Consider the following 20,858-nt stretch of genomic DNA (forward strand, 5'->3'; position numbering starts at 1 on the left):
CTATTGTAGAACTGCAGAATATTATGCTCTTTTTCTTCATCCTTATGCACGCAACGGGTTGTCTGCTTGAGCTGCGAGCCCTGTCTGGACGGGCGCAGTAATCCACCACACAATGAAAGGTGATAGCTGACAATAGGCAGTGACACTCTGGTCCTTAATAGGCTTATGGAGATAGACCGTAGAGCAGAATATCATACTCAAAACAAAAGTGCCAACCACTGTTATGCTAATGGTACTAATCCATTTCAGTGGCCCAAAGTCCCCCCTCCAGCCTCCCACTCAGCATGGCCATCAATCAAAAACAGCCATCCTGGTAGTGAAGACACCATATGATCGACTTAAACCTTTCACACTTCCCCAAAGTCCTACAAAGCATCCAGCCCCCCACCCCCTGTAACTTGAGGATCTTTGCTTTACTTTTTGTTAGCTCTTTTTGCTAGCAGTTGCCATGCTCTCTTTACATCACACATCTGGAACCACTAGTGTAGGTATGCTAAATGACTTGTTAAAAAGAAAAAAGAAAAAGAAGCAGCTCCACCCTCCTGGACAAAAAAATTGCGACAAAAGCAGAGTGGAGAAAAGTAAACTGGACCGCTGGACTACATCTCACATGCTTGAGAAAGGGTCTTGTAATTTGATACCAGTCCAAGTGCCTGTAGGCTCTTGTCCCTGTGTTGGCCCCATCCCCCTCCCCCCAATCACCCCATTTCCTCCCAGTTACCCCCCCCCCCCCCCCCCCACTTGGCTGACCCCCCTATCAAACATTCAGCTCAAACAGTGGGGCGTTTCGGTGGGCAATTGACCCCTCACTGGGACTCGAGATGATCTTTTCTGGAAACCCCCTAGAGAAAAACCAGTGGTGAGCCCACTACAGCTGCCACAGCTGGACAGCAGCAGTCATATCACCCAAGTAAAACATTCATTACGCTGTTAGCTAGTTAACAATTTTTGTTACTTGAGGCTTCTGGTCAGATGGCAGTAAGGCACAGAATATACATTTTACCCTTAACAAAGGGCTGTTAGAAATCCCATGGCAATTAGTTTTTCTTTTCGTATATTTCTCCTTGCACCTTTCTTTCATTTACTCTTGCAAGGAGCCTATTGCCATCATTTGTTTAACCAATTGTTTGGGACTCAAGTATATTAATTTTCTATGTTTTTTTATTTCTATATGTATTCCAGTCTTTGATGTCATTGTAATTAGAAGGAAGAAATACATCTTTGCCCACAAGTACATCCAGAACTCCATCATTTAGACACACAACTTCCTTATCTCCATCTTCTCTGGTGACTGTGTTTGGTTTTTAGTGTCAACGAGTAGCTCGTCATGGTCATGGAGCAGGAAACCAACACAGACACCAAGTGCATTCCTCTTAAGACCTTACAGAAAGCCAATCTGGAAAACATTTATACCACTGGAACGCTCTGATTTAAAGCCTATAGGGCTTCATATGGCTTTATTTGTTTATAGTGTATTGACTGTTCTGCACATCTGTTGCAGCTTACAGAGGTTGAATACATAGCCTTCCATTACCTTTGAGCCGCTGCACTGTTTCTTCTGTAATAGTACATTGTAATCATCATATGCCATCATATGTTTTAGATTATTCCTGACATCAGTGTGCATTTTGGTTTTGCCTGCAAGTGTGTTTTAACCAGATTTAAGGGTTGTGCTCTTTCGTTCCATGCATTGTGTGTACACACCTCAAAGCATGTGTGGTAAATGCTTTCTGAAATGTATGATGGTGGGTCTCGGGAGAATATAGGCAACCGGTTTCAATATCAAAAGAGAATCGCTGTGTTTTCGTGCTTTTACTTTTCTCAGGAGGAATCCCCTTAGATTTACCCTATACTTTAAAGACTGCAAAAACTTGAGCTGTTGCCAAACATTTTGTGAACATGCAAAAAAAACACTTTACTACCATGCCCGCTCTTTCTTTTGTCTTATTTTTTTACAGTCAAAGCATATTTATTTACACACGCACACCTGTTTCTAATCTCAAATAGAAAACAACAACACTAAGCTTTTTGACCTTCATTAGTTTTGAGGACAAAAATACTGAAAAAACCACTAGTGCTACTAATTGTTTTCTGAGAGCATGGACCATTAAAACAAACTCATCATGGGCATGCAGTTTCATGACACAGATTAAGGCCAGGACACACCGGTCCGACTACCCGAAAATTGAGTCTGCCGTTTCAGGCAGCTCCAGTATGCCCGTCGCGGCCAAAAAAGTGCCAATAACACACCGAGCCGACTACTGACTTTCCGTACGCTCTGCGCTTGCGCGGGACGTAATGTCTCCATAACAGCAGGCGGCGCTAATCTGTATTGTGGCCCAAAAAAATACGGAAGCCGGAAATGATGGGACAGCTCTCTAGACCATAAACATAGATAGAAATACGTATTTATATTTATGGACCGTAAAGTGCACCATTTTTAGCAGAGAGTGTTGAGTATGGTGTCGAGCAGTCAACAAGGGTTGGTTGATGCTTGTGAGTACTCACTGAACGAAACAAACAAACACATTAAAACAATGGCTAACTGTTGTTAGCTGTTTGTGCTACCCGCCTCACTTCCGGCCTTCACTGATTCGCTGGCCCTCCACCAATCAAATTGCTCTGACTGAAAGACTGCCCGCCGCCGATTGAACATGTTCAATCGGCTCAAAAGAAGCCCGACGACATCTACGACAACCGACGTCACGGCACACACCAAACAGATTTGTGTCCCCGCCCCTTCAAGTTCCAGACTCTCCGACGGCGATTATCGGGCCGGTGTGTCCTGGCCTTTAGACTGCAGTGTATATGCTGTATTTGAGTTCATTTGGTTTCTTAAAACACACCTATGAGGAACTTTTAAATGTTAATAAGACAGTCTAATTTTTCCTACTGATGATCATAAATGACCTGTTACAGCAAATGAGACCATCAGCGAAAACAACGCTATTTTTATATATTTATTATTATGCTTTTGCTAGGTCTGATCCTGGGAACTCAGATAAAATGAATTTCGGCCGACAAACCGGAAAACATCCTGTCCATCTCCATTGATGTATTCACTAGCTTCCTCAACAAATGGTTGCATGTGTCATAAAAACATGCTCAATAGCTTTTGTCTAAAGGTGGCGCTACAATCAACAAAAAACTGAAAATTCCACATAACTACTTTAAACATCTCAATTGGCTTTACTCAATACAACTAGCCAACCTGGCTTGGATCTGACCATAATATTTAAACTCGTGGAGTTTTTTTTTTTTTTTTAAGCAAAAGGTCTCATGGTGTTCTGTCCAACAAGTAGCCTAATTGAAGTATAAGCTTCTTATTGGACGACCCGAGGATCACTGAGGCTGGTTTTAAATGGCAGATCCTCCTCATCAACTTGAGAGCTCGCAGCAGAATATGTGAAGATTTGTTTCCCCAGAAGACTTCTGCTTCTTTTTTTTTGGTTGCTGTTTGTTTATGGTTAGGAAAGATAGTGTCTTCTGTTTTATAGCTGTCTTTTAAATGTAAATCTTGACAATGTTTTGCATAAACAGCAGTGTAAGCTATTTATTCTGTCTGAGAGCAAGGTTTCAACAGTAATGGATTATTTGTGAGAGCCCCAGGCAGAGCTCTCCCAACAGGAAGTTGTAAAACAGTGCCTCTCCTAATGTGACAATTTATTTTGCGGCAAACAAATGTATTTGCCGCCCGTTCATAATTAACAGTGTCGCTTCAGAGATTCACAGTTCCATTTTGACTTGAGTCAAATTAAAAGACAAAAAGCAATAGGCAAACTAAAATGTTGAAGATTTTTTTTTTTTAAATTAAAGTACTAAGTGAAAGTGTTGTTAATTTAATTTTGCTTCAAATATTTGTACAAAACTTATGCAGACACACAGAAACATATGCAGATTGTCCTACACATTTTTATGGATCTTTAGAAATGGGAGCCATGAATCCCACAAAGCACAGAGAAGGGAGTCTGTATTCGAGTGATTTCATGAGTGGAGAAGTAGTGGGAGGAGTAGGAGTAATGGGAGGGGATTTCATTTGAAACTGCAGACCGTTACCTCTCTGGGCTTAGCAGTGAGGTTCCTGCCCTCGAATGAGCGGGAAAAAGGAATGAGAAAATTGAAAGAATGGAAGTCAGGAGTGGATGAAGTCACCCCTTCCCAACACAAATTTGATTTGGGAAAATGCGTCAAAGAAGTCCCTGTGTCGGTTTTATGGACTGTCTCGGGGTACAGCCTGGGTTCTTAGTACATCTGTGTCATGACCCCCCCCCCCCCCCCACCCACACACACACACACAATCACACCCTCAGGCAGTAGTGCTGAAACAGACACCTTTTGTCAGTGACACAGGCTTACCCTTTGCCCTGTCCCTGCACCAAATTTTCACAACCTCTCACATGATCCCTCTATCTCATCCCAGTTGGTGCTCAAATTGATGTAAACAGCGAGCGGATGAAGAATGATCTTTCTGTCTTTCTCACTCTATAAGTTGTACTTGTGAAAATATCTTTGGCCAGAAGATGGCACCACTAGACTGATATGCTGTCCAGATCAACCTACTGGACAGCTGCATCGTTTATTATTTATTCCTGTATTTTTATTTTTATTTATTTTTAATAATTTCCACCTCCCTTTATTTAAGAGATACAGATGTTAGTGTTAGATGGTGGGTAATTAAGGCAGTTGTTACCAGAGTCTGCAAGTGACCATGTTAATGCTGGTGGACAAAAGAGAAATAAATTACTATGGCAAATTGGGGAAATAAAATGTCATCATGGATTTAGCTCGACCAATGAATCCCAAATCCTGAAACAAGTTGTTACTGATAGAGACTGAGCTGTGGCCATTTGGGAACCCCCCCATCTGTAGTTTGGACAGCTGTCTTTTGTCCTTGGCAAGAACAAACACATCAGAGCCTGTTTGATTGTGCACACTCTGATAATGCAGAATGCATTTAATCAAAGCAGCAGGAAACTGATGCTCTCAGACCTCAATAGCCTTATGGCTGCATTTTCGTGGTGCTTAAGGGGATTTGATGCCTGATTGTACATTTTTGAAGGGATAAAAAAAATACGCTATACAGCTTCAACAATTACTATTGATTTTTGGTGACACCTCTCTCAAGTTTCAGTAAACGGATCATTATAATATGTAGGCTTTTAAAATATAACAAACAAATAATCAGTAATACACTAAATTAATTGTTTTGTTCTAATTCAGTAAACATATTACATTTGGATTAAAACTGGGTTGTTCAAGGTGTGTGCAAGTCCAAGGCCTTTTACATTCAGCATTCATTCCTCTGTTAGAGCCACATTTTGAATTATTCTTCAAGATCTGCAGTCTGTGCCTAGGTCTGTTTCCCCACAAATCAGATATGCTGGGCAGCAGGTAAAACTACGGATGCTGTAGCTACTGCTGTACAAACCAGGGATTTTTACAAAAATAAAGCGGTACACTTAATTTTACCTTACGCCACAACTATGACGTGTCAATCATGGGTTAAAGCCATATGAGAATATTATGACAACTGCCAATGATTGATAGAAGAATAAATGGTTTGTAAAAGATGAATCGTGGTAGCTCCGTGTGTGTGTGTGTGTGAGTGTGTGTGGGGAGGGGGATTGCTGAGTGTAGGCCCTCTGACAGGCAAAGAGAGACAGGTATAGACAAGAGGTTAGAGCCTGGCAGGTGTACAGAGGACCCCTCGATACATCTTCACCTGGATCTGACAGGTAGGCCTATGGGTTGGCAAGGCCTGGATGTTCATACAACCCTCCTTCTCCTCCCCCCTCTTCCACCCTCCGCTCTGCTTGCCCAGAGCCCCGAGGGTTAAAAATGAATAATGAATTCTGGCTCCTTATGGCAAGTGCTCCGGAGCCCTTATATGATGCCTACATGTCATACCAAATACTGTCACAGTGTGAAGGCATGGCAGAGCAAACTGTTCTTCACTCCGACAGGCTTGTTCATCACATGGTGTTGTGTGTTTTTATCCAATTGAAAGGGATAAAGTCATGTTCCACAGATGTTGTTTTTACAAGTTCAGCTCCTCGTTTGCATTAAATATAGTACTCTCGCTTGACAAGGCATGTTGACGTTGAGACGTCAAATTTATTGGCTGCCTTTTGACCAAATTAAGAACCATATTCCCTACAAGCTGTGGGGGCATTTAACTTATTTTCTTTATTGTTCAACTATCTGTAGTTTTATTCTCCTTTTAGGGGAACATATGAAGCTGGAAGTGATTATTCCCTCTTTTTTGAAAAACAAAAACACATCAAGGTGTTTGTTTTGGAAATACTACGCCTTCTTGCTGTGTAGCTCTGTGAATGAAGTGTAATTGAAAGTATTCTTGACAGTAATTATATTTCACTATAATGTTCCGAAGTTAATTTATTAATCAATTACGCAACATTATGTTTGGCATCGTTTAAACATTGTGATGCCTATTTTACCCTGACAACTGAAATTATTAATAAAAATGGACTTTGGTTAAGGCCTTCATTGTTAGTGTATAGAGTTAACAATTTTGTCAGACACCACATTTTTTGTATGTGGCGGCTGAATGGCTGAATGGCAAATTTACCCCTGGGATTTTAGTTGTTCTGACATCACCGTCTGGCATTTAGAACCCATCCATGAAAACCCAATAATGGTTTAACTCTCACATTAGCATGCTAGTGGACCACTAACATAATAAGGATAGATTATCCACTTTAGTGTGGCAGAGTTCAAAATCCCTGGGAAATTACCTCTCTAACAGCAGCAGGGTTTTTGTCTGAAAAATACAAAACACAGACACTCACAACTAATGATTCTTTGGACAATAAGATGGTTTTCTAAAAAGACAGGATTATAAATAAGAGCTGCGCAGTCTGAAATGTAAGTTGATTTTCTATATGAATGAGGCATTTTGGGTGCACAAGATTAAAATCGACCAGGGTTTCAGTTCAGGATGGAACACCAATAAATATTGAGGAATTATTTTCAGCATCACCCTGAAAGAAATCAGGCAAAGAAAATAATTTTCATCAGCTGCGCATTTAATGTATAACAACAGTACAAAGTGAATCTTTTGCTTGCAAAATAGGAGTGTTTTTATGTACAGTATTTATACAATAATATATAGATAAAAAAAACATTACAATTTAAATGTCTGACAATTATTGCACAACACATTTATAAATTATCATCATCAAACCACACATGAAACAGATGAGTTATCCCTCATTTTTCAACACTTAACAGGAAAAGTATTTATAATTTATCTTAAATCTTGTTCATCGAGATTAGCACGAATCAAGGTCCTGTGGGGGAGTTCCTTAACCCCACTGATACTGGAATGGTAAAAAAAAAAGAGCAGCCCTCCTGAATGACACTGATAGACAGTCGCAGTGACTCCCTCGAGTGAAGAATCAGCTTCAAGCACAGTCAGCTCATCTTTCACCATTGCAGTGGGTGAAACGGAGGCAATTTGAAAAAAAGAAAATGCATTTTTCATCATGATAATCGTTTTAAAAGTTTAGATATGGCACTCTTTTAAATACAGCAGCAAGGAGACAACAAGCAGTCAGGTAAAAACGTACAATGAAATTGTCTCATTCAAATTCTTCGAATGAGCCGTTGAAACGGTCAGGACGTAAAGCGAAGTAAGCGCTTTGAAGTAACAAACAGATGTTTAATTAATTAACTTCACACCGACCAACTGCTGATCCAAGCAAATAGCATTAATCATATATCCACTATGTGCACAAAATATTAGGAACTCCTGCTTTATAGTAAGCTCCAGATTCTGTTGCAGCACCCCACAGCTCAAATGTCTCCAGGGTTAGAAATCCTCCAGATAGTTGCCATACGATCAATTCCGAGTTTATGGTCAAAGTGGATTTATCGGGGAAATCAATAAGGCATCAAAGCCTTCATCAAACTTAATCAGAGTAGAATACATCCCAGGGGCAGCAGGTGTTCTTAATATTTTGTTCACTCTGTGCATTTCAAGTATCACGCTCAATGTAAACAATGACTGATGAGACAGGGGGGAGGGGTAGCGGCGCCGTTGGCCAGTGTTAGGCTAATCTGATTCAGGGTCAGATTTAAAGCATCATTAATCATGCTTTCTGCTACAGTTCAATTTGGTCCCCGCTTATCTTTTGAGTGGTTGACTTGGTTGTCTATAGATCTCCACTATTCATAACTTCCTATCTCAAATGGGATCTTTCCTGTACACAGGCAAGAATGAATACTAGTTTTATACAGGAGAATGTAAAAATAAACGATACATGAGGCATTATATTTGGCACAAAAGCTGGGGATTAAGTCTGGAAATACAGTATATCTACATATATTTCACATTGGAAGGAAATTCCTTTTAATTTTTCTAAAAGAGCTGGACCATCACCTTGCCAATGACAAATGTTGTTAATACTGTACTGTTCAATTCAGTTAGAATGCAGGAATAAAAAAATAAATAAAATAAAAATAAAAACTGACAACAGGAAGCTTCAAGTTGAGAAAAGTAATGATGCCAGAGTCAAAAGTGTTCATTTTTATAAACCTTTAGGAAACAGTTACACATCTCTGCTCCTAGTGGCTCTTAATGGCGATGTCACTCCAAGCCTGTGATATGTAGTGCGAATAAATGTCCTTCATCTTTGACGTATTAAAACTACTATGAGTTTTGTCTCACCACATGTGCCATCCCATTAAATTGGGCTTCTGTCTTTGTTGAGCTGTTCCAGCGACTTTTCAAGTTGAGTCATTCTTTATTAAGTGCTGTTCTCTTCAAAAGCTCCAGCCTTACGCACACACACACACACACACACACACACACACACACACACACACACACACACACACACACACACACACACATTTAGTTTAAGCTCCCACTACAAAGACATACCGGTACCCAGCGGAAAAGAATTGGCTGCAAATTCAGCAACTGTGATGGCACAAATCCCCTCTCTCTCTCTTTAGCTCTATATAGTAGCGTTTTAGAAGTTGGATGTTTGCCTTTTGGAGTTTCTTCTGAAAATGACATTGGATTCAAAAGTCGTGCTTTGGGACAATCTGCTGTTTGATGTGTGCAGTGGTTTGTGTATGTACATTTGTGTGTGTGTGTGTGTTTATGCATTTTTATGCATGACTTTGTGTATGTATTGTCCTTTGTTTACAGAGTAGGTCCATTAATTCTGCGGTGTCCCTGCATACATCAGTGTGTGTGTGTGTTTGTGTGTGTGTTTAAAGTGTTTGTATATGTATACATGCACCTTATGTGTGTGCTCAGATGCACATCTGAGGGCCACGCATGTTGCCGATTGGTTTATAACTCCTCTGATCTCTTATGTTATGTTTCGGTGTGTGTGTGTGTGTGTGTGTGTGTGTGTGTGTGTGTGTGTGTCTCAGCTGTCTATAGACATGGCTGAGATGATCTGCTCCACTTTATACGCCAACTTCTGCTTCTGGGCCTGTTCATCTTGCTCCAGTGCCTCGATGATCTAAAACACACACATATAAAACAAAGGTCACCACTAACTGTGAAACCAAGGACATGAGGTACTGTATATTGATGGTCAGCAATAGAAGTCATACAAATGAGTACATACACATTATGAAACAAAAAAATACACAACAGATATTCAACACCATCAGCTGCCACTACTAATTCTATTTTGATGATTAGGTGTATTGTGCATTGTATCGGATTTGAATAAAGTTTCAAATGTATTTTTGAATTTAATTTGAATAAATCATGTCTCATTTGCTTAATGAGTACTCTACTGATACATAATAACCATATAAAGTTGCCGACTCGTTAGTAAATCATACCTCCACATCTAACTTCACACATATAACCAACACTGCTGCCAAGGTTATAGGTCCTCCCACACCCAATCTGTCACAGCTCAATCATAAGGCCATCACACACACATCACAACCTTAACAGGACAAGACTCACACCCACTCATCTGCCACTTCACTGTACTGCTCTCTTGACGCAGGAACAGGTCCCTGAGGTGCCGATAGAAGGGCACGCTAAATCAAAAGCCTTGCTACCATAGCAGACGAACACCCGATAATGGAAACATTAGTCCTGTGTTATTTGTCTGCTATCATTGTGTGCTACTGTTTTGCACCCTGTTATCGTCTGTTGCTGGATGTAACTGTACTGAGTTAATGTGTTATGTAATTTATAATGTACAGTGCCGTGACGTTGAATTTCCCCTCTGAGACAATACGGTCGAAAGTAAAGCAACAAACACAGAGCAATGTTGGCATTCATCAAGGGCTGTATTTGTGTCCACACAGTTAACTATGTCCACCAACTGGTCACTATCTTTGTCTGCTGATTGGTGCTGGACAGGTAGTGTACAGAGGGTTTATTAGAAGCTAATAAGCTCTTTATCCTCGTGTTGATATTAAAATAGGGGATTGTAGCTGCTTAAATATAGAAAATTGCTAAGTTGTGTCGGCTGAGCACACAAGCAGTTCCGCTACAGATAATTTTCTGTGTCGCTGTGTGTGTCGACTGGGCCTCACCTCTTGGCTGTACTTGCTGACGTAAGCGTAGATCTCATGGAGGGCACTGAGCATGTTGAACTCACTGGAGTGAAGGCGGGCCTGTTCAGCCAGATAGGCATTCATATCCTGATCACTGATGGCAGGCAGGCGGCTGATGTCAGCGTAGTACCTGAGAGGACACACACACACACACACACACACACACACACACACACACACACACACACACACACACACACACACACACACACACACAAACTGTCAGTGTCAAGGGCACAGTCATGCATACCAGAGCTTTTCCTACTCACTTGGACTCACTCTTGTGTTGCAGAAAAGTCAATGACTAAAGCATAATGTTAAAGGTGTCAGTAAAATCTGAGGTGTTTTGGCATAGAATAAAGAAATGCATCACTCAGAGATTCAATCATTTAGTCACACTGACTCTGAACCCAAGCAGCAAGTGTAAAACCTCATATGAACTTTCACTGCATTCATTACTCTATTCATTCCCATTCATACATCAGGATTCTGCCGAACTGCTGTAGCAGGGAGATCTGTTGCACCAAACCAAACGATTATTAATTGTCCCTGTAGTTACAATAAAAAACGACAAGACTCTTATGTACCATGTGAGGCATGTGATAGAAGTGCATGGAAAAAGAGAAGACATTTAGTCAGCATCATGCTCAAGTACATAAATAGCAACAGATGTGTTGACATAGTTGATGACCTGTGTAGTAACACCAAAAATAGTTACTATTACAAAATAAATTATAATGAAGCTATCAAGGCCAAAAAAACTATTACATCAAAAAACATACTTTTCTCAGGGTGAGAAATACACACCTTTCTACCCAGCTTTTGTAATGTGGTATGTCCTTGGCATAGAGTAGTTTGGTGGAGGGGGAGTCTTTGCCCAGACGGTGTTCAGAAGTGGAACAAGAGTCCATGAAGGTTTGGGCCACCACAGAGAGGCAGGCGTCCGTGATGCTGCTCTTATGGATGTCAAACACAAACTGGGGATTCTTGATCACGTTTACCCAGAAGCGCAGAGGTAGGCTGCAGATGTCCAAAGAGAAAGAAAGATTTGAAACATCTTTGGATTTGCATTAAAATGAAAATGATTTACTTCATGTTTAAAGATGTTCCTTTGTTGGTTAGTTCTTTTTTCAAATTTACTTTAATTATGAGGACAAGATGGAGACATCATGGTTTAGAAGAATGTTAAACGCTTCAAACAATGGAGCTACCGGGATTGTGCAAGATTATAAAGGAGCTCTTCAGAGAGCATGCAAACAGCTATATCATAAATGACAAGATAATAAGATCCAATTACAATAGAGAAAAGTGATGAGTAAAAATCTGAAAGATACATTCGAATAGGAAACATAATGAAAATGGAGATGTCTGTCTGGCTGAGGGATCCTTGTCTTTCTCACCAGTTGCTCTTCCAGGTGTGGCGAACGTCCATGTCATTGATGCCGTGTCTGTCCGCCTGCTCGTCCAGGAAATCAAACATGTATTTGATAGCTAGAGGTAGAGCCGTGCCCCGACACACAGTGCTGAACAGGGTCTCAAACAGGTCGTCCACAAACTTCTGCAGCGTGCCCTGTAGAAAGACAGTGCGTAGATTTTACACTTCTTCTAGTGAAGTGTTTTGCGACTTCATTAAAACTAAAGCTAGCTTACTTATCTCATATTATTCCTAAATTGAACTGTACGACTGATGCAGCACCATTCATTTCAACACAGCTGATCACGGATGGCGTCTACCATAAAGTTTTCTTATTTAAATCAGTCATCTTGTAAAAATACCTCTTTAAAACATCAGAAAGATATACAGTATGTAGGTCCACCATATTGTTACGACGATCATTACATTTAAAGCTAGCTAACTTATCTCAATTATCCCTAAATTGACCTGTACGAACTAGTACGGACCATTCACTTTAACACAGCTGATCACAGATGCTGTCTACCAAAATGTTTTCTTTATTTAAATCATCTTGTAAAAGAAAACCCTGTTCAACACATCAGAAAGATATATGTAGGTCCAACATATTGTTACGACGATATACAGTATGTTTTATATATTGCACCTTTGTTGCTAGTAGCCTGGTCAGGTAGATCTCAGACACCATCTTGCTGCCTCGCTCGCCCTCTTTCTGGTCCCCGTGGTCGTGGTTCTTGACTAAGTGCCAGACTTTGACCCCGCTCTCCATGTCAGGGGTCAGCATGGGAACACGGGAGTGAGGGCTGTCCGGGCTGGTGGGCGTTGAACGGAAGGAAACGTCCACACCTGCGTGGTCCAATGTCAGATGTAAAACATATACTGTTATTCTCAAATGTTCTCGATGCAGTTTCGTAAAAAAAAAAAAATCTCACTTAAAGGTGGAGTCAGTGATTTATGGAGAATGCTTGTTGTCAAATTTAACTTTTTGTAAAACTCTGTGAATATCTCCTCACCATACGCTACCTGTCCGAACTGTGTGTGCGCTGAAAGTAAATCTGGTGTTATTACAGCTTAAGCTCTGTAAACAGGCATTATGCTATCTACGGTTGGCTCCCTTTGTTTAACTACCCTTTGTGGACATACAAGTTTACACAGCCTAGGCTGTCTACTAACACCAGATTATTATTTTTTTCAGCGAACAACAGTACCCTAGGGAAAGGTAGCAGATCATGAGGAGAAATTCACTGATTTTCACTACCGTACAAGGGATTTTGACAACAAGCGTTCTCCAGAATTTCTGATTCCACCTTTGATGATCAATTTGTTGGAAAATGAGTCAATCGGATGGATAAAGACTGAGACATATTTTTCTCTCATCATTTCATGGGTGTTTTCTTCTCTTGTTTCATTCTGTTTGATATCACACGTGTCATGTTTTTATAGAAAAATCACTTGAATATGAAATGTTCGGGTGGGAGCAGCACATATGGGAATTACATCAGATTGTAGATCAACATAACGTGTATAAGTGATAAGACTGGATTCCATGTTTCCTTATAGAACATGAACCATAGATCTTTAAAGACCCATTTTATTGCTGAACACAAGTATAGTAAACTAAAGTATTCCTAAATGTAGCAGGATTTGTCTTGATGTTTTACTGTTGGATATTTTTTGATACTCATTACTTTGTTGAATATGCCATATAACAGTTTCTGCTAACACGCTCTATAAAAAGTGTGATTAGTGACAGCAACAGATGGTGCAACCATCCCGGGAGTTGGATGAATATTAAGTATTTGTGTTTCTTCAACAGCACTGACCGTATCTGCTGATGCTGCGTGGGAAGCTGGCTGAGCAGGGAATGTTGAAAGAGGACATCTGTTTGGGCACCAAGGCCACCACACAACGCTCAGACACCTGGAAGACAAAGGTAAAGCCTGTCTGTTATGGTGGTCCCTTTGTGGTTTGGAGCTGTTGGTCGAAAGTAATCATTGCAACAATTATTTTTTAAATGGTTTGAGAATTAAATAAATTAATAAATAAATAGGTATGGGCACTCCCAAGATGGAGACAAAATCGTATGAAGGACCAGCTTTTCATTTAGGTAAAGCTTCAAAAATTAACTTACATTTTTTTTTGACCATTTAAAAAAAAAACAGTATAGGCAGAGACAGACACACAATAAACATATCAATGAGCTGCCTTTAGTTCAAGTAAAACATAATAATTAACTTCTTCAACCGTCCATCATCATCAGATAGAAATAAAAGCAGTGATCAGCCTTAACCACCAAACAGGACCAAACCCATTACAATCTCTTCTTTTTTTATCCATGGACTTGCTTAAAAGTTGAAGGCAAAACACACTCAACTGGACCATTTTTACTGGAATGATTTCATCACTGAGAAAAGAGGAAATCATCTGCACAGCAAACATTAGCTCACATTGTTTTCGTTAGTTTTGTTCTTACGTATTTGGTGTGGGGCATCTGCTGTTTTGCTCCAATTAGCCATGTTGCCTGGGCGAATGGGGACGTCCACAGTGTCGGACGTATTTTTGCACCCCAAAACTACTCTGTCTACAAGTTACCATTCATAGTAAAATAGATTTTGTTTGAATTGAGTGAATGTTTTGAAGTTTGAATGGCTTAGCAGGAACTCATACCAAGTGTCAGTTTGAAAAGTTAACTGTGCACTATTTCCAGGTAATTAATGTAAACTGCAGTTATGATTGGCAGACGCTGAGGTCATCTGAAGCCTGAACAAAAAAATCCTATTACTTATCTGCCTGAGCTGCATATGACTAATACAAAGACAGCACAGCACCCAAACACATCTTCCCATACCTGTCAAAGAGATTAAAAATTCAAGAGAAAAATCTCCTTGACAGATAAGAGAATATGCCTCTTTTGTCCAAACTTTTACCGCAGGAAATTGCTTTCTTTTTTCCCTCGTTGCTCTTGTTCAAACAAAGTGTGCTCCAGTGTAATATTGGTTGCATGTGAGTGAGCCGAAAAAACTGTCCATCCAGACACACAGTTGACTGAAAGCAACAGGATGACTCATCCCAGGTTGGTGACTTGTGTAGTCGTATTTATGAGCTGATAAAAAGAAAATATGTCATGATGAACCAAGTCATACGGGTCATACATGTCGTTTGACTAAGCTTGTTTCAAAAATGTTGACAGGGGTGAGATGAGGATTATGAATATCAACGAGTGATGCTCTGTCCTAAATTAACAATATCTGCTGTGACAGCCTTGAACAACTGAATAGTTGCAGTTTTAAAAAAATGTTGAAAGATAAATTCACAATTGTACTGTATTAGTAAGGATTAGAGTTGAAATGACTAGGCAATAGTCAGTTGAGTCAGTTGCTTGTACCAACTTTCTTAATGGAAGTTTCTGCTTTACTCTAAGTTATAATTGTAAATTGAATATCTTTCACTTTTGACAAAATTAGCAATTTGAGTTCATTGGCTTTTTTGAAAAACTATTTTCACTCTTTTCTGTAACAATCTATCTACAAATCAAATCAATAGTCAGCAGATTTGATGAAACAAATAGCTGTTGATTAACACACCTGGTAGTGCATGAGTGTGTTGAGCCTCTTCCAGTCGCTCTCGATCTTGGTGGTGATGTCCTCGTCCTGCAGCACCACACGAGCTGTTCTGCCCTGTCGCCACTCTGAGGGAAAGAAAACAGTCAATAGTCAGTGTGTGACATATGACGTTTCAGTAAATGTTTGTATCCCCTGGGCCCGACAGTTACATATTGTCTAATGTCTATCATTTGTCTTGCACTTTCCCTTTGAGCTGCAGTTGAGGTTGAGTTATCATTGTCTATGGTGTGAGTTTGTTTCTCTGAGACTCTCTTCTCTGTAAGTTGTTAAGCGCTGCAGCCAAAATGTCACGAAGAAATGTTCTTCTTGATAATTAAAGCCATATTATTTTCTGCAAACACAACACACACATGCCTTCACTGGGATTTAAGCTGCCCAGAGCACGATGGAGAAACTGAACCTCTCCAAATCCCTCACTGGTGAAAGCCCTTGAAAGTGTAAACTACAATCCCAAAGCCATATATCTGCCACTGCCTAGGAGGTATCTTATTTACTCCCTTTGAAGGTGTGTGTCAGTTGGATTTGTGCGGCGTCATTCAGTATTGGATGACATGTTGTGGGCGTGAGCCTGAGTGTTGGTGAGCTGTCAGTACACTTTAACATCAGTATTGGTGAGTGTTGTTCTAGTCAGGGCTGTAAACATGTGTGGAGAGGTGTTGCATTCCACATACTGAGGTTGATCCCTTTGTTTAAGTCATATGTCTTCAGGGAAACATCTGTAATAAGTCCCATGGCATGCCCACCCACAACTGTATTCCTCCCTCCTGCCAAGTGCTATGGCAAATTTTGAGCTCATGTTTTATCCCCGAATATAATATAATATATATATTAGTGGTGGGCCGTTATCGGCGTTAACGTGCTGCGTTAACGCTAGACTCTTATCGGCGATAAAAAAAATATCGCCGTTAATCTCTTATTCCACCTCCTGTTCGGCTCAGGGGAGATAATAATAGCCGGGGGCCGTTGTTGACACTTGAGGAGCCTTTATTCTCTCACACACCCGCCGCTCTCTCTCTCCATCACTTGCCCACGACACAATCGGGTATTGGAACGCAGGGTGGGTGTGTGTGGCCACCGGTCGCCACGTGACTATAAGTTTCCAAGTTTTAAACACTTCTATCTCTTCAACGTCACCGTACCCGAATCCTAAATATCCCCTTAGCAGACGCTATATTTCATCGGGGGGAAAACTTTGTTTTGCGCCACAGTTCGGCCGTAATGCTGCTGCACACACACACACAGACACAGACACAGACACAGGCGCACACACACACGCTGCATGTCAGAGAGGGGCGCTACCAAAAAGACGAGAGGAGCGGTTGGAGCAGTTGGAGCGTTTAGAGACACATGCGTGCACATTTATTTACATAGGCCTACAATCGCAATCGCAGTCATTTGTGCAGTTATGTAAAATGTTTCACTAAGGAAAATTACAGAAAAAGTAACGCACAGTGACTTTGATGAGTAACTTTAATCTGATTACTGGTTTGGAGATAGTAACACGTTAGATTACTCGTTACTGAAAAAAGAGGTCCGATGCCGGTAACGCGTTACTAAGTAACATCTTGTTGAACATTATTTATTTTCATCACCAATTATCATAGTAGAACAGCTTCCTCAAGCAGATGAGCCCCTGGTCTGATGCGCCACCTGGCTTGAGAAACACGTTCTCAAAGACTTACTTTGAGTCATTATTTAGGAGCACACACATATTATAAATGAATTCAAATGAGACATTTTAATCTAGATTAATCTAGATTAATTCCAAAATTAATCTAGATTAATCTAGATTAAAAAAATTAATCTATGCCCACCTCTAATATATATATATATATATACACATACACTCAACAAAAATATAAACGCAACACTTTTGTTTTTGCTCCCATTTTTCATGAGATGGACTTAAAGATCTAAAATTCATTCCAGATACACAATTGTACCATTTCTCTCAAACATTGTTCACAAATCTGTCTAAATGTGTGATAGTGAGCACTTCTGCTTTGCTGAGATAATCCATCCCACCTCACAGGTGTGCCACATCAAGATGCTGATCTGACATCATGATTAGTGCACAGGTGTGCCTTAGACTGTCCACAATAAAAGGCCACCCTGAAATGTGCAGTTTTGTCTCACAGCAAAATGCCACAGATGCCACAAGCATTGAGGGAGCGTGCAATTGGCATGCTGACAGCAGGAATGTCAACCAGATCGGTTGCTCGTGCATTGAATGTTCATTTCTCCACCATAAGCCGTCTCCAGCAACTTCGCACAGCCATTGAAGAGGAGTGGACCAACATTCCACATGCCACAATTGACAATCTGATAAACTCTATGCGAAGAAGATGTGTTGCACTGCATGAGGCAAATGGTGATCACACCAGATACTGACTGGTTCTGAGTCCCCAGACCCCCAATAAAGCAAAAAAATGCACATTTCAGAGTGGCCTTTTATTGTGGACAGTCTAAGGCACACCTGTGCACTAATCATGATGTCAGATCAGCATCTTGATGTGGCACACCTGTGAGGTGGGATGGATTATCTCAGCAAAGCAGAAGTGCTCACTATCACACATTTAGACAGATTTGTGAACAATGTTTGAGAGAAATGGTACAATTGTGTATCTGGAATGAATTTTAGATCTTTAAGTCCATCTCATGAAAAATGGGAGCAAAAACAAAAGTGTTGCGTTTATATTTTTGTTGAGTGTATATATATATATATATATTAGTGGTGGGCCGATAACGGCGTTAACGTGCTGCGTTAACGCCAGACTCTTATCGGCGATAAAAAAAATATCGCCGTTAATCTCTTGTTCCTCTTATTTTAGCGCGGATGTATACCTGGCCGAATTGCACTGTAGTGCACGAGTCAGAACGAGTCCGACTTCGCACCTGTGTAGCCTACCACATCAAACGTAACGTGCTGACATGGATGCAGCTAGGAAGCCGCCGGGTTTGCTTCAGGGAAAATGTATTTTTAAGAAGCTTCCCAATGGAAACCTCGACAAGACCAAGGTTGTTTGCACCTTGTGCAATGCGGAATTGGTTTACTGTAGGAGTTCTAACAGTCTGTGCTCTCGGAAGCGGCCGGGGCATGCGTGTGTGCAATGGGAGAGCTTTGTGTGGAGAGAAAAAAAAGAGGCAAGGGAAATCGCCAAAGCCAATGCATAGCCTCGACTCATTAAAGGTTGAAAATCACTGAATTACACAACATGTAGGCTAGCCTATGGCTTAAGGCTATGGAAATCATTATGGAAACAATATTTTTTTTAATCAGTGATAGCTCAGCTGATCTCGTTGCTATAGAGACCACGTCCGTCCGCTTTGTTTGACAACTGACAGAGCTGCCAAGTCTCACCCTTTTGGCCGTGAGACACACTCATATCAACCAGCTCACACTCTCACACGCTAGCCTACAACTCAAATTTCTCACGCGGAGAAGTTAATCCCCAAAATAACGATTGTTTTGCAGGACTTTTATTTTGACAGTCTTATATTGAAAAGCTAACGGACATGAGTTCCGTGACATCCTCTTTCTGCACGCAAGTTAACTTGATGCATTAGGTGTGCACCTGCACAGGAGATGAGCCCCTGGTCTGATGCGCCACCTGGCTTGAGAAACACGTTCTCAAAGACTTACTTTGAGTCATTATTTAGGGAGCACACACATATTATGAATGAATTCAAATGAGCCATTTTAATCTAGATTAATCTAGATTAATTCCAAAATTTATCTAGATTAATCTAGATTTAAAAAAATAATCTATGCCCACCTCTAATATATATATATATATATACATATACAGTATGTCTGCAGACGACAATGATTGCAGCCTCACCGAGATCCATGTCTGCAGACCGTGGCCGCTGCGAGTAGGGCATGTTCTTATACACCGCATCCAGAATCTTCTCCTTAACCTGGGTTAATGTGTCACAGTTGAGCACTTTGACGAGGATTTCTGGGCTGTTCTCGTTGTCCGGGTTCACACAACTCAGCGTCTAGGGACCCAAGACAGAGTGGGGAGGTGGGGGGGGTAGTAAGATAGAGAGAGGGGGAGAGAGAGAGAGAGTGAAAAGTCTTGCGTGCTGCTCCTTTTCATTTGGTACATTTCACCAAACCGTCCTAGTGGAGAGGAGGCTAGAAATGTAATTTCACACCTCCGGGATGTGTCTGTGCAGCTCTATCAGGGGCATTATACCAGTAATGAGACACAGCCCCTCAGACTCTCCAACACGGCTTTCAGAGATGTGTCATCCTGTCACTAGCTGCTTCTAAGGTGGAGGGGGAATTTATTCTGACGAGCTGTTGGAGCAACCCAACGAGCCTCGTTTGAATGGAAAGGTAAAGTTTAAAAAAGGCATAGTGTCACTTGCCCTATTATTGATGAACATTCATCACAGTGATTTTATAAAACTTACAACTGTATCTTCATTTTATGTCATTATTTATCTACCAATATGGGTAGCCAGACTGACCAAAGTTCCTCAGGTCTAGAAACCCCTTAGGCACAAAAGTTCCAAGACAGAGCTGCTGTGGAACTTTAAAATCAATAGAATAACATTATGTGTGCTATAGAGGAAAGAGCAGGAATAGCACAGAGGCCCCAGTTCAGATGTGAATGTATAGCTCAGGAAGCTATCAATGTGATGGTTGAGAAAATATGGGCCACTTTGGACAAACGCGTCTGCCAAATCAATGTGATCTGTTGTCATGGAAACCCTGTGGGGGTTCATATAGCATTCAATATACTTAAGATAGGTGGGGATGTTGTATTTTCAATGGATGGGATCTTGGGGGCAACAGCATGAACCTCTCTGCATAACGTCCCCTCCCAGTTAATTAAAGAGAAGAAACAGAAGCCCCTATACACTACCAGAGAAAGACTTTCATTTTCTGGCTTTCTTCCACCTCACCCTGCAGTGTAAATGGGATGGACACAGAGAGGTGTAACTGATAATTCCAGATATTTCACTATGTCATAGGTAGTAAGATTCCTACAACAATGCTGGATCACTCTGTGCGAAAGAGCCAACCTGCAGTGGCCGAACAGAGGCGTACAAAAAAAGTGTACACCGGCGCGGTGCTATGTTAAACAGTACGTCACATGCCCATCTTTCATTCCAGGATGTGGACTGAATGACTGTGTCAACATCCTCAGCTCCATTTCAATCAGGTTATGAAACTATCCGAATACTCAAGAGCATTCATAAAATGACAGTGTAGGCTCATGCCATCTCTGTGGACGTGTCGAAAG

At 40.8% G+C, this 20,858-nt stretch overlaps 1 protein-coding gene across 1 annotated transcript in view; it reads right to left on the minus strand.

The window, feature by feature from the left end:
- Positions 1–9,289: 9,289 nt before the first annotated feature.
- The window catches only part of LOC307248876 (plexin-A2-like), a gene marked incomplete at its 5' end in the record, with an annotated part of 58,079 nt that continues 46,510 nt past the window's right edge, over positions 9,290–20,858 (minus strand). Inside the window, 8 exons of the mRNA XM_080025414.1 lie at positions 9,290–9,500; positions 10,543–10,693; positions 11,371–11,583; positions 11,964–12,133; positions 12,624–12,823; positions 13,801–13,897; positions 15,562–15,665; positions 19,443–19,602. Coding sequence (XP_079881540.1) covers positions 9,405–9,500; positions 10,543–10,693; positions 11,371–11,583; positions 11,964–12,133; positions 12,624–12,823; positions 13,801–13,897; positions 15,562–15,665; positions 19,443–19,602 — 1,191 coding nt within the window. The 3' untranslated portion in view covers positions 9,290–9,404. The remainder of the gene's footprint in view (positions 9,501–10,542; positions 10,694–11,370; positions 11,584–11,963; positions 12,134–12,623; positions 12,824–13,800; positions 13,898–15,561; positions 15,666–19,442; positions 19,603–20,858) is intronic.

This window comes from Ammodytes marinus (assembly GCF_949987685.1).
Source record: "Ammodytes marinus genome assembly, chromosome: 4".
Taxonomy (NCBI): Eukaryota; Metazoa; Chordata; class Actinopteri; order Uranoscopiformes; family Ammodytidae; genus Ammodytes; species Ammodytes marinus.